General features: G+C 43.4%; 1 protein-coding gene across 1 annotated transcript in view; it reads right to left on the reverse strand.

Moving 5' to 3' along the window:
• The window catches only part of parp8 (poly (ADP-ribose) polymerase family, member 8), a 70,861-nt gene extending 56,081 nt beyond the window's left edge, over positions 1-14,780 (reverse strand). The window contains exons 1-5 of the mRNA XM_083645094.1: positions 14,649-14,780; positions 11,766-11,820; positions 7,787-7,824; positions 2,385-2,474; positions 1,459-1,529 (exon numbers count right to left, since the gene is read on the reverse strand). Coding sequence (XP_083501220.1) covers positions 1,459-1,529; positions 2,385-2,474; positions 7,787-7,824; positions 11,766-11,820; positions 14,649-14,739 — 345 coding nt within the window. The 5' untranslated portion in view covers positions 14,740-14,780. The remainder of the gene's footprint in view (positions 1-1,458; positions 1,530-2,384; positions 2,475-7,786; positions 7,825-11,765; positions 11,821-14,648) is intronic.
• Positions 14,781-15,163: the final 383 nt, after the last annotated feature.

Genomic DNA, 15,163 nt, shown 5'->3' on the forward strand with positions numbered 1-15,163 from the left:
AGAGGAACTCTTGGTAGAGCTGTGGGAATCAAAACGTGAGCTGTATGATGTGTCTTCTCAGCGGTGCGAAAGCCAATCAGCCAATCAGCATGTTGGTAAACAAACGGCTGGGGGTCACTTTATAATGGGATGCTATGGAGCCAGCCTTGAGTGTCTCGCGCTAGCAGGCTGTGCTGTTTACTAAATTCACTTAATTTTTAAAACTGTGACAGTTCACGCAACTTTAACACGACATACATAGATTATACATCAGACAATTGAGCTACTTCTGCTCTCACTCAGAATGTAAAAATATAAGCGATGTGATTTATAGTTTTTGAGATATTAACGTTTGTTTCGCCGCACAACTCATACTATTAACTCATTGAGTGCCAAGGACGAGTATGTTCGTCAATTCGTTTAGTAACGTAGAGTGCCAAGGACGAGTATGTTCGTCAATTGCGTTTTTTGACGGTGGGACGTGGATCAAAGCCTCAGGCATCTCCTGTACAAATATTGTAGCTATTGAAGGTGTATAACCTATTTTACGGACTCATTAGGTGGCGACAGTGCTCTCCAGATTAGAGAAAGGTCCGGAAAACAGCAGGAAAAAGCCCCGTGATCAAAGAGAAACCGCTCATGCTGCAGCCAGAGCCATATAGATTGCTCTGTCTGCAGCTGACGTTGGCTGCGAACAGCAGTCAATCCGCGCCCACAACTGAGCCCCTCTGCCTCTGTCTGTATAGTTTCTCCACACGATTAGCCGCCAGAAAGGCAGCACCCGACGCCGAAGGGCCAAACCTTTCCCTGCAGTCCGGTTTGGCATTTCCGTGTCGCGCTGGGAGCCGGCGCACAAAAACGGAGCGCTCCGAAAAATAGACTGGGTGCGTGTTAGGCTGTGTGTTAGTGTGGGGAGGAGTTTGCAGCTGAGGGGGGGAGAGGGGGGTGGGGCACGCAGGGCACCACACAACTACACCACGTCACTACATCAGAAAATATTATCTTCAGAGTCAGTGAATGTGCTTGAAATGCTTCATTTCACAAAAGGCGGAATAACTCAGCTTCTAATTTGAAACGTGTCTTTTTGCTCAAAACAACCTATCTTCTCCGGCTCATAACTAAAGAACGGAAAATGGTATCAATAAACTTTTTTTTGCAGATGATAGAAGAGAGTCTCATCGTTCTTTGTGCGTGTTCGGTGTTTACATAGTAATATCACACAATATTCTGTGGGCCTCGAGAAATCACTGAAAACGCTCTGAAACTCTGGCACTGGGAGCGTCCGTTCTCCAAAAGTGGCTGGCACTCAATGAGTTAATAGACAGGACAGGACTAGGTAGGGCGGGCTTTGCAAGCGAAATAAAGAATTTCTGAGTTTTTTTTTATATTTATACATGTACTGTATATAAAATGTCACCATCGCAGCTATAACTCCATGAGCCTTTGGGGAGACACTGATAATGTCATAATCCATCCTACCTGACTTTTGTCTATGTGAAGTTTGGATCTGATGGACTGGCAGCTAGTGGCATCATTATTTAGCTTGATCTCTGTTGAAAAAAACAGAATGAGGAGGCAGGTCAATTCAAAACAGCCAGACTCACACTTTCACATGACATTATTCCCATCACATTATTATTTCACATGACATTATTCCCATGACATTATTATTTCACATGACATTATTCCCATGACATTATTATTTCACATGACATTATTCCCATGACATTATTATTTCACATGACATTATTCCCTTGCTGGTTAATTTTGAGTAAGTGAGACAAAAGAACATTCGCTGACAGGAGACACACATTGAAATGACCGGCATTGTTCACGGAAAAATCACCAAGCCTTAGCCTATCCATCTCGAGGACCATTGGTTTAATCAACTTCAACACACTGACACTGCTTAGGGATGAAACGGTTACAAAGCTAAAAAAAATAGATCCTGATCAAAGCATAAAAACACCATACAGAGGTCCCTGCAATACTTTTGCTTTAAACTACTTCATACAATTTTGAAGTGTTCTTTGTCTGGGGTATTAACCAACATGCACATTCTGTGATGAGGACATGGAAATAAATATGTCAGCATTTATTTTCGTTTTGCCCAAGGGTGGCTCTGTTTTGGAAATATGTGCAAAAGTGGATTGGAAAATATGAGAAATAATTCCATTTAAGCGTATTACAGATACAGATACTGAGATTTTGAGATACAGTGACTGTGACATTCATTTCTGATGGAAAGAAGAAAAGGTCAATCCCAATGCATATGTTAGCATAGCTGCTATCAGTAGCATATACAGAAAAACCATGAACTTATTCAGCCACAAAATATTGATAAACCTAACCCCTCCACAATACAGCATCCCAAAGATGAGCAACATTTGAGTGCACAGGCTTACCTGTTGCAATCTGATGAAAAATGACCGGAATGGGATCTGTTGTAATTAAAACTTCATCATCATCTTCAGAGTTTGAAACGTAGGTGTTGTCTGCATTGAAGACAGGCAAAAGGAAATCGTTTTAAACAAGTATGATACACTGTAACTAAGTAAGGCATTGTTTTAAACAAGTATGATACACTGTAACTACATAAGTAAGCATTGTCTAACAACAATTTGACTTAATTTTACACTTACATACATGCTATCGTGTCCATTTCATATATAGGGTCTGTAACCTCAATTCCATGACCATTTTCTTGCTAATGGTAAACCAGATGCCGCCGACTAGCGGCGACAGCGAGACTGTGCATACTCGAACGTAACTCGGCGCGTTGGTTGCAGTACACCTCTAAAACACTAGGTGGCTTGTGGTACACTCATGTCCATTACATATGATGCTATCGTGTTGTTTACCAAGAACTTGCAATCATGTCGGTGGGGGGACATTTTATTGTCCCTCCATTTCAAAACTCATTCTGGTGAGCCTGCAGAAGGCTTTGCTAGATGAGGGACAAGCACTGTTAAATGATTTCCTCATTCGTCACAACAACTACGTCAGCGGATATGTGCACGGCCCAAGGCAACGGCCAATCACAGCTCTCGTGCTGGTCACGTCACGTCTGCGTTGACGCCGCGGAGTCACATTTTCGAGGAGCTGCACGCCCCCTCCACCGAGCTGTGCCGATAGGACGGCCAGCTGCGGCGACCCCTCGGCGCAGTCGGCGCTGCCGATTTCGTGTAAGCATAAAAGCAGTTTTAGGGCCTCTGTCGTAGCCTGGTTAAAATCATCCAGATCTGTGAATTCACATTGTGTTTCATTTGGTGGATGTGTCTGGACTCTGTACTGTGTGTGTCTGGACTCTGTACTGTGATGTGTCTGGACTCTGTACTGTGTGTGTCTGGACTCTGTACTGTGATGTGTCTGGACTCTGTACTGTGATGTGTCTGGACTCTGTACTGTGATGTGTCTGGACTCTGTACTGTGATGTGTCTGGACTCTGCACTGTGATGTGTCTGGACTCTGTACTGTGATGTGTCTGGACTCTGTACTGTGTGTGTCTGGACTCTGTACTGTGATGTGTCTGGACTCTGCACTGTGATGTGTCTGGACTCTGTACTGTGATGTGTCTGGACTCTGTACTGTGATGTGTCTGGACTCTGTACTGTGATGTGTCTGGACTCTGTACTGTGTGTGTCTGGACTCTGTACTGTGATGTGTCTGGACTCTGCACTGTGATGTGTCTGGACTCTGTACTGTGATGTGTCTGGACTCTGTACTGTGTGTGTCTGGACTCTGTACTGTGTGTGTCTGGACTCTGTACTGTGATGTGTCTGGACTCTGCACTGTGATGTGTCTGGACTCTGCACTGTGATGTGTCTGGACTCTGCACTGTGTGTGTCTGGACTCTGCACTGTGTGTGTCTGGACTCTGTACTGTGATGTGTCTGGACTCTGTACTGTGTGTGTCTGGACTCTGTACTGTGATGTGTCTGGACTCTGTACTGTGTGTGTCTGGACTCTGTACTGTGATGTGTCTGGACTCTGTACTGTGTGTGTCTGGACTCTGCACTGTGTGTGTCTGGACTCTGTACTGTGATGTGTCTGGACTCTGCACTGTGTGTGTCTGGACTCTGTACTGTGTGTGTCTGGACTCTGTACTGTGATGTGTCTGGACTCTGCACTGTGTGTGTCTGGACTCTGCACTGTGATGTGTCTGGACTCTGTACTGTGTGTGTCTGGACTCTGCACTGTGTGTGTCTGGACTCTGTACTGTGATGTGTCTGGACTCTGCACTGTGTGTGTCTGGACTCTGTACTGTGATGTGTCTGGACTCTGTACTGTGATGTGTCTGGACTCTGTATTGTGATGTGTCTGGACTCTGTACTGTGTGTGTCTGGACTCTGCACTGTGATGTGTCTGGACTCTGTACTGTGTGTGTCTGGACTCTGTACTGTGATGTGTCTGGACTCTGTATTGTGATGTGTCTGGACTCTGTACTGTGTGTGTCTGGACTCTGTACTGTGATGTGTCTGGACTCTGCACTGTGTGTGTCTGGACTCTGTACTGTGATGTGTCTGGACTCTGTACTGTGATGTGTCTGGACTCTGTATTGTGATGTGTCTGGACTCTGTACTGTGTGTGTCTGGACTCTGCACTGTGATGTGTCTGGACTCTGTACTGTGTGTGTCTGGACTCTGTACTGTGATGTGTCTGGACTCTGTATTGTGATGTGTCTGGACTCTGTACTGTGATGTGTCTGGACTCTGTACTGTGATGTGTCTGGACTCTGTATTGTGATGTGTCTGGACTCTGTACTGTGTGTGTCTGGACTCTGCACTGTGATGTGTCTGGACTCTGCACTGTGTGTGTCTGGACTCTGTACTGTGATGTGTCTGGACTCTGTACTGTGATGTGTCTGGACTCTGCACTGTGATGTGTCTGGACTCTGTATTGTGATGTGTCTGGACTCTGCACTGTGATGTGTCTGGACTCTGTACTGTGATGTGTCTGGACTCTGTACTGTGTGTGTCTGGACTCTGTACTGTGATGTGTCTGGACTCTGCACTGTGATGTGTCTGGACTCTGTACTGTGATGTGTCTGGACTCTGTACTGTGTGTGTCTGGACTCTGCACTGTGTGTGTCTGGACTCTGCACTGTGATGTGTCTGGACTCTGTACTGTGTGTGTCTGGACTCTGTACTGTGTGTGTCTGGACTCTGTACTGTGATGTGTCTGGACTCTGCACTGTGATGTGTCTGGACTCTGTACTGTGATGTGTCTGGACTCTGTACTGTGTGTGTCTGGACTCTGTACTGTGTGTGTCTGGACTCTGTACTGTGTGTGTCTGGACTCTGCACTGTGATGTGTCTGGACTCTGCACTGTGCACTGTCATTTCAGTGGGCGGAAGTAGCCGATCCTTCAGCCAATCACTGTTGGATCCAGTCAAATCCAAATCCACTTGGAGGAACGGCAAAATAACTCCTGTTCTTGTTTAATTTTTGTTATTGAGTCTATTTCTGCAATAACTGCAGTTATGCCTATTTAAACCCGATGAACGTTGACAATTGGGTAACAAATATAATAGCATGGCGACTAATTTTGGCGTGGCGTAATGACTCCATGGTAAGATGATGCTCCTCTTGTGGTGAGAGAGGAGGGCATCTGCTCAGTCTAGGATGGAGAACCCCCCCCCCATAGGGAATTCTTCACGAGTCAAGACGTTGGTGGTGGACTCGGGAGGTGGGTGGGGTGAAACACAGCAGAAGGCGATCAGCCCAAGGTACAGCCAGCCACTGAGGTGAACGATCAGTAAGAAGATGATGACGTGCTGACCCTGGCTATATATACTGCACACGTCATAGGCTTAGCAGCGACTTCATAGCAGACGTCATATTGATAGATGACCGGGGTTGATTGGCTATTGAGGATGGGGTGATGAAACAGGAGACACACATCATAACAGACTTCACATTTGACATTATGTTGAGAGCTGATTGGCTATTGAGGATGGGTTGATATGAGGTGACGTGACAGGGTCTCCATTCCTTGAAACTCGGTCCGAGAGACCCCATTACTTCTGTTTTGCCAGCGGCGTTCCTGATTGGTCGGTTATGATGTCAACTACGAGGCAGCTCCCTGATTGGCTAGTGATCTTTGTCATTTCTGAAAGAGCCCGCCCAGGTCTGGAGGCCAGACAGAAAGGCAGAACGAAACAGGATGTGAGTTCACGTGACCGGATGGTTTAGCAGGCTAACTGTGTTTTATTTATGAATATGTTCATAAGCCCTGAAAGTGCAGTGAGGCTATTCTGTGTGCACAAAGTCGTGAGATGTTTGGTTACATTTCTTTTTGGAGAGATTCTTTATTGATTTGTTTTGGAAGAGGGTTTACTGTGAACAGATTTGAGAACTGAATTGAAGTGAACAAACTAAATTTCTGTACCTCCAATACACTGCTTTATATTGAACGTCCCTGTGTTTGCATTGTCGCTCTGATTATTACTTTGATTATTTGTAATATTGCTAAAGATATCAATACATATTATACAAAATGTAATATTGATAAACAGAAATGTTGCAGTGTCTGGAGTTGGCAGTAAACAGCCAAATGGGCTTTTCCCATAGACATAAATAATATGGACATAATATCCCATTAAATTTTGTTTTCCTGGCGGAGTTCAAACGGTGTCACCATCTTGATTTTTCGTCAGCAGAGTGGGGGGGAATGGGTTGAGTCCTTCTGCAGCTCACGTGAGATGGGAGTTTCCCAGAGCCGCAGCTCCGCCTGCTATTGGTCCGTGATCGGCAAGCTGCGTGATCACTGGACAGGTGACCTGTCAATCACCCCCTTTTCTATCATCTATTTTATTCCAAATGGGTGAGTTATATAAAAATGTACCCCCCTACAGTTGTTATGAAAAGGTGAAATTAGCTATATAGACCAAAACCGTGTTTCGCCCCCGACTGGAAAGATGTTTAATCCTGTTACAAAGTCGGGCATTTTAACATGGAGGGAATGCCTACTGCCCCCGACGCCTAGTGGCCAGTCGAGGAACTACAGCTTTTCAATTCACTTCCACATCCTCAAGAGGGAAGGGGGTGGGCTTGCTCAGAACGGGCCTTTGGGGGGTGACTAGTATGCACGACAGTAAGCGTGATTGGTTGCTGTCGTGCGTATTTGACTTTTGGGTTGGTGTGCAGTCAGGGTGATCCTGAACTCAAACATATCAGTCATTGTCAGAAATTATGGAGCAATATGTTTTTATAGCACCCAAAAGTTTCAGAAATAACGTCAATTCAACGCATAAATGTGTCACTTTGAGATCCTCTAATTTGATACAGTAAAAATGCTTGATTTTGAGTTAGTATGCAATCAGACTTGTACTGAACTCAAATATATCAGGCCTTTGAGGCATTTGGGGTGGCTTGGGCCTTTGTGGGAACTAAAATCTCAAGTGTGAGGGGTGCCAAAAATGTCTTTCTCTCTGCAAAAACAAAACCTTGAAATTGTAGAGGGGCATTACCTTGTTACCACAGTAAGAACATGTAAATACCATCACAGCCCTAATTTCAACATATTGAGTAGAATGAATGATAGGTGAGGGGAAAATTTATTGCAGCATACATACTAAGAAGTGAATATTAATGAAAAAATGCAAGTTAGACTAAAAAGCTAGCCTGTTTATCTTAGTTGTGTGCTTGTCTTATTGTGAAACTTCAAATTAATCATTTTGTATCCCTGACTGCAAACCCGTCTCATAAAAACTAGATTTTCCATGCACAAAAATGTATGTTGCTGAATGTTCCATGACGTGTAACAGAATGGACACACATGAAGGTAGCAGTGAGTTCCTCCTTACCTGGATAGTCATCGGAGACATGCACAGAGTAAGAAACCCTGGAGACAAAAATAAAAGATCAATATTATTACAACATATCACAGAAGGCATGTCAAGGCCAGGGTTATTCGATCGCCTGCAAAAAAATTGGTCGTTTGATGCTAGGGCTTGTTGTATCAGCTGCTGTGATATTGTGGTTTTGGCTGGCTATATATAACGTTAGCTGCTTGCTAACGCGGCTATAGCTAATGGATTTACTACAGAGAAGCTCTGCTAATAACGTTACTGTCTTGTGTGAATAATGCAATTGTCGCAACACATGTGAACATTTGGAATAAAAAAGTTTAGATTTCGTACATTTTCTGATTATTTATAACATAATGGTGATGAACGCTGGTTGGAGGGGTCCCCGGGGAATGTTTGCCTCGGCCCCAGCAGACTGTAGAATCACCACCGTCTGTTGATTTTGACTTGCCACAGGCCAAAATGTCAAGACCGCAGCTCTTCAGGAAATGTGCAACTTCCCCTTTAGACACAATCAACACAGACGTTGGTGGCTGTGAAACTGCCTTGAATCTGCCTTCCAGACCTGCACTCCATGTTACTGTGCTCCAAGCTGTCATCTACTGGAATATTAAACTACAACTTTATTATTAGTGTGAGAGAGAAGGATTACCGTACCTACCCCGAGCCTTTACCAAAACTCAACCTTATTAAAGACTTTTGAATCTATGCAGTAGCCTGTACTACGAAGCTAGTTTAATGCCTTATCCGAGTAAGTTTGAGTTTAAACCTGGTTTAGCCGTACTACAAAGCAAGTTAACTTTCAATCACCATGGCAACTGACGCTGCAAAGCTAACCTGGTCGCGACCAGGTTAGCTTCAGAGGATAAGATCAAAATCCATGACAGACCCATATAATCGGCTCTCTGGAGTCACTCACCGTTCATATAAGATCGCCATATGAAAAATAGATTGCAGTCAACTGAGAATATAACAAGAAAAACATTTGTGGCTCTGTAGGCTACATAATTAAATTAAGCCTACTTACCACTTTATGTCTTAACAGCTCAACGATGCGTGGAGAAATATGATCACTATTAATCACGCAGCGCATATCATACACGGAGCCTCAAATGGAGTGAGGGTGATATTCTCCTACATGCCAGAAAAGCCTATAGCCTACATATAATATAGATATGGGATAAATATGGGATAGCCCCAATAGGCTACTAAATATGCAGGCAATTCTTGCATGTTTCAGCTGGAACTGTGTCCTGTAGGCTGTATGCCAATATATGAGCAAAAATAGGCTAGTTTTTATCAATGAAAACTATGCCCGCATCGTCTCAATTCAGTTCAGCAGTTTTCTCTTTTATATTAGGCATCAGCATTATCATTATTTTATATATTAATTATTCGATCAGTGCAACTACACACATAATGAGTGATAGAGATCATTATTCATTGAGCATGCGTTTCTAAATCTATGGTCTAAATAGGTTTACAGATTGTGGAAATTTATAGGCTGAGATTACACATTTAGGGGACAGAAATCGCTGATCAAAGTAAATCAAATGACTGATGTGAATACAAGCGGCAGCTTTAGCAGTCCTTCAGCAGATTATGTCCAACGCGGATTTTCATTCTGACATAGGTTACATTAAATATCCGCTAAAACTCTGATCACGCACTGCGCTTTCATTGAATGAGGAAATGGGTGTAGAAATGGGTGTGGGCGTGGATCAACTCAGCTGTTCATAATGTGATTGGCTAGCGCACCTCTTTCGCGTGGACACGCGCCTGTGCACGAGCGAAAAACGTGCGCGTGCACAGGCAGATCCCAGATAAAGCCAGCTTCAGTTATCGAGTAGAAAACCAGCGTCGTAGTATCGGTTAACTAGATAGCTTTGATCCTGTTCAGTCAAACCAGATCAAAGGGACTTATCGCGGATCTGTTAAGATAGCTTCGTAGTACAGGCTACAGGTCTGACTGCTTGTTAGCTTACATGCTATCTGTATTGTCAGTACTGACTTTACAATTGGAGCTCAGGGTACAAACTAAGATGATTCATTTGTAGGGTTAGGGTGTTGTCAGTTGTTGTGGTTTTAGAAAAGACTTTGACAAAACACCGGCTCTTTAGGTATTGTAAGAGAGGCCTGCCTAACACAACATGCTGCATGCACCACAACACAAGACAAAGCTGCAGTCGTCAGCATAGTTAAATGTTGCTTTCAGTCTTAAATATGTAAGAAGTTTCAGAGGTCTTGACAACACAGCCGTTTCTCGTTCTTTCATGAGATATTTCCTGGTTGCAAGTATACTTCACTCTTTCCTTTTTTTGTTGTACATTTTAATGCCAGTTCAAATTGTATTTGAACTTACAGAAACCCTATAGTAACCATGGTTATGTTTGCCAATAAGAATATCAAGCCGTGAATTCTTAGAGACACACACGTCACGCCCACATGGAAGCCACGCCCACATGGAAGCCAGTAACCAATCATTGTGGTTGTTAACATCAAGCTGCAAACATGTGCTTTGATGCTCTTTTTAACTATTGTTTTTGTGCTGGTTTATTATTCTCGTTCTTGTTGTTGTTTATCTGCCTCAAAGCAAATTTGCATGTTTTTTCCACATGTTCAGGCCAACCTGCTCTACAACTTTCTCACTGGGACCCTCAAGGTCCGCCTGGAAGATTTTGGAGATAAGTTTAGAAAACACATTTTTGAAATCTCTTCCTAGACCGTTATACCGATTTCCACCAAAATTGCTAGGTAGCATCTATCGAGCAAGCTGAACAATACACAAAACAATACACAATACAATACACAAAACAATACACAGTCACTGCAATCGCCTAACTCGCAAAACCTATGAATACATTCCAAATCACGTCACTCTTAAAGTGATAAGAAGATTTCAGTTTTCTTGTCTCTGACAACACCAATGGCCATGAGCAGTAATTGCAAATGAGATCCACACAGTGACGCTGTGACGTGAAGGGTTTTACTTTTACTTAGGTTTAGAACTTTGGATTCTCACACTATGCCAAGCTGCTCATCTTATTTTTACTTAGGTTTAGAACTGTGGATTCTCACACTATGCCAAGCTGCTCATCGCAGCGAACCTACTGGACAATTGTCCATTTTCTCCAAAAATTGACCACTATAAAACCACCCATTATGCCTGAAGGGTCTTGGCTACACTGGCTAGGGCCCTAGACTACTAACCTTCTACTCCAGGCCTCTAGGCAGACAGTCCAGGTGTAGGTCTGTCCACTGTCCACTAATTAACCTTATACTCCAGGCCTCTAGGCAGACAGTCCAGGTGTAGGTCTACTAACCTTATACTCCAGGTCTCTAGGCAGACAGTCCAGGTGTAGGTCTACTAACCTTCTTCTCCAGGCCTCTAGGCAGACAGTCCAGGTGTAGGTCTACTAACCTTATACTCCAGGCCTCTAGGCAGACAGTCCAGGTGTAGGTCTACTAACCTTATACTCCAGGCCTCTAGGCAGACAGTCCAGGTGTAGGTCTACTAACCTTATACTCCAGGCCTCTAGGCAGACAGTCCAGGTGTAGGTCTGTCCACTGTCCACTTATTGACATCATAATTAGGGCTGGGCAATATATCGACATTATATCGATATTGTGATATGAGACTAAATATTGTCTTAGCTTTTTTGATATGGTGATTGATATGGCATAAGTGTTGTCTTTTCCTGGTTTTAAAGGCTGCATTACAGTAAAGTGATGTAATTTTCTGAACTCACCAGACTGTTCGAGCTGTTCTATTATTTGCCTTTACCCACTTAGTCATTATATCCACATTACTGAGGATTATTTATCAAAAATCTCATTCTGTAAATATTTTGACAACACCAATATTCATCCCTACAATACTGTTGCAATATCGATATTGAGGTATTTGGTCAAAAATATTATATTTGATTTTGTCCATATGGCCCAGCCCTAGTAATAAAATGTAATACAGCCTTACCTTTTCAATCCTTTAGAGTATGTGAAAGTGAAAGTGGCATCAGAGTATCTGAAATCTGAAAGAGAAACACAAGTGATGGTCAGACCCGAATGTATATCTATCTAGAAGGGCTTTTCACACTACACTTAGCCGGGGCTAAGTGATCCTCTTAGCCTGGGCCTAAGCTACAGGCTAAGTTATCCTCTTAGCCTGGGCCTAAGATACAGGCTAAGAAAGCTTTCACACTTGCACAATCCTGGAACATTCCAAAGTGGGCTAACAGGGTAACAGGGTTAGACGGGGCTAAAAGTTGCCAGTGTGAAACGGGGCCAGAGCTGTATCTGGCAGCACTGGTTCCAACTGCTCTGGGCTCAAGTCAAGTCAAGTTTATTTGTATAGCCATAATTCACAAGCATGTCTCAGAGGACTTCACAGAGAATATGTCTAGCAAAATCTAGCTGACACAACAGTAACAATTACAGTAGTAATACTAACAACATGATTGAAAAATCATATGATAGAGAGAGACAGAGAGAAAGGAGAAAGGGGGATGGAATGTGGGGGAGGAGAGAGCAGGGAAAGGGAGGAGGTGGGGAGGGAACAGGGGAATGTGGAGGAGGAGAGAGCAGGTAAAGTGAGGAGGTGGGGAGGGAACAGGGGAATGTGGGGGAGGAGAGAGCAGGGAAAGGGAGGAGGTATAATGCAGCACCAATGTTGGCATTAGTTATTCCTTGTGTGTCCCCCATAGCCAGAGTCCAATAAGCTTCAAACATTGACGTCACGTGGAAGATGTATGCGAATACTAATATCAAATTAAAATCACCACATTTTTCTATCCAGGTTCAGTCTCTCCAGGCATATCTGCTACATTTTTACATTAATTTACATTTACTGAATGTTTGTTATGGGTATGGTAGATGTCTACATGATTTCAAATTCTACATTGACATTTTTGCTTTTTCGATTCTATAAATGGTCTGGATGTACTGTTGTAGTCAGTACATTTTTACAGCAACTGTAACCCATGATTTCAAAGTGCTGTATTAAATGAAATTCAGAATGAATGTTTACAAACATGTTTTAGCCTACATGTTGCTGCTTTGATTCTTTCATAATGAATGGATAAATAAGTAAATAGTTAGAATAGTATGCATATTTATCATATTTCTTTATTGTTCAACTGGCAGAGGTACTTTTGTATGCGGGATGTTTTACTGGATGCTGTTTTTACCATAGACAGACAGGTTTAACTAGTCTCTTAGGGGCCAAGATGGCGGAGGCGTAGCGCTGCTGCTGTGCGCTGATGTTGCGATCTATTGTGTGTCACTTCTTATCAATGTACATTCTTTGATGATAGCTTATGCTGCATTCGTTTATGGTAGGAGCTGACCAGTGGCAAGTGGCAAACGCGTCATCTCCGACCTACCGTGCCTTCGAGCTTCAGGCTTCAAGTCGCAAAACCATGGATGCTAATAGCCGTCAGCTGTCTAAGCTAACAGCTAATAACAATATTAACATTTAGTTGTATGGGTTTAACCAACTATTGTATTGGTAAGCTGATTGGTCTGAAGGCTTGCTATTGTTGAAAAAATATGTTTTAAATTCTTACAATCGTGGGCGCCATGTTGAAATGACGTCAAATGACACGCTGGGAGCAACTGGGGGTTGAGAAATCATTCAATAATACCCTAGCCCCGTTACTCCTCTTTCTGGGTATGACATACCCTACAAGAGTCCCGTCTCCGTACATAGACTTGCCTGCGACTCTGCGATACGGACGTATAAGTGCCACAGAAACATTTCAAAGCCACCTACTTGAGAAGAAGGGTTCATAGCTTCTCGACGTCGTGGTTAGAAAGCTCGACGCTGCTCATAAATGCCTCTTTTCATCTGAAGTCTGTGCTGGTGATATGATTTTTCCGGGTTAGAGCTCAGCCATCACAGCGCTCAACAGCTTGGTAAAAAATCATATCACCAGCACAGACTTGTGCTTATCAATACCCAAGTTTGTGAGTAGGAACTCCCAGTTAATGTGGTTTTATTAGATTTTTGCTAGTAGCAACTGGCAATTTGCCACATCCCAGTTATAAACTAATGCAGCATTAGTATCCATCATATAGCCTACCATACAGGAAATGATAGCTTATTATCATCATATAGCCTACCATACAGGAAATGATAGCTTATTATCATCATATAGCCTACCATACAGGAAATGATAGCTTATTATCATCATATAGCCTACCATACAGGAAATGATAGCTTATTATCATCATATAGCCTACCATACAGGAAATGATAGCTTATTATCATCATATAGCCTACCATACAGGAAATGATTGACAGCTTATTATCATCATATAGCCTACCATACAGGAAATGATTGACAGCTTAATATCATCATATAGCCTACCATACAGGAAATGATTGACAGCTTATAATATAGCCTACCATACAGGAAATGATTGACAGCTTATAATATAGCCTACCATACAGGAAATGATTGACAGCTTATAATATAGCCTACCATACAGGAAATGATTGACAGCTTATTATTACTTATATATATATATAGGATGCAGGAAACGAGTGTTTCAGAAGCACGAATAAGGAGCATTCAGGATGACCCAGCTGCTGTACAGATAACAAAATTCAAAATTCGACTGAATAGTCGATTGTGAGGCTGTTACTGTACAGGCGTATAATGTGGCTGATTGCGTTAGCAAAAGCTTTCTTTTAAAGGTCAGACTCAGCAGCATTCATCTAAGTTATGACCCCACGAAATATTGTATTGTAAGCGAGGCAGGCCTGTAGCCTACTAGGTGTAGGCTAGCTATAGCCTATGTGGGATGTTGTGTAGATTTGGAGGTGTGGAGCTTCGTACGGCCTGATGGGTAAACTCACCAGAGAACAGACAGTCTGTCTCTGCCTGGCACCTCTCAATAACGATGTCGACGTCTTGTTGTATCCTCTCCTGCCTTGAACACATCCCCATCAAATACAGCCGCTCCAACAGCTGCTACAGTCCGCTTCTCCTCTGCCTCTGAACAGCCTCCTCTAAACACAACACAGGCACGTTATGAGCCGGTGGACATGCACGCTGTAGGCAGGCTGCTCGTGGAGGTGGAGGCTGCTGTGATCAGCTGTGTGTCCGCTTCACGACGCTCTCATGTCGGATGAAGGCTCTGCTGCTCGCTAGCTTCCGTCCAGCCCTCTGTCTGCTGGCCAACCACACACACAGCAAGGGGCTGGTCTTAACGTGTCTGTCTGTCTGTCTGTCTGTCTGTCTGTCTGTCTGTCTGTCTGTCTGTCTGTCTGTCTGTCTGACGGCCTCTGTCTGTCTCGCTGCTTGTCTTGGTGTCTGTCTGTCTGTCTGTCTGACAGTCATGTGTCACCTCCAGGCACGGATTAACACAGTG

Source organism: Poromitra crassiceps (assembly GCF_964638095.1).
Source record: "Poromitra crassiceps genome assembly, chromosome: 10".
Lineage (NCBI taxonomy): Eukaryota > Metazoa > Chordata > Actinopteri > Beryciformes > Melamphaidae > Poromitra > Poromitra crassiceps.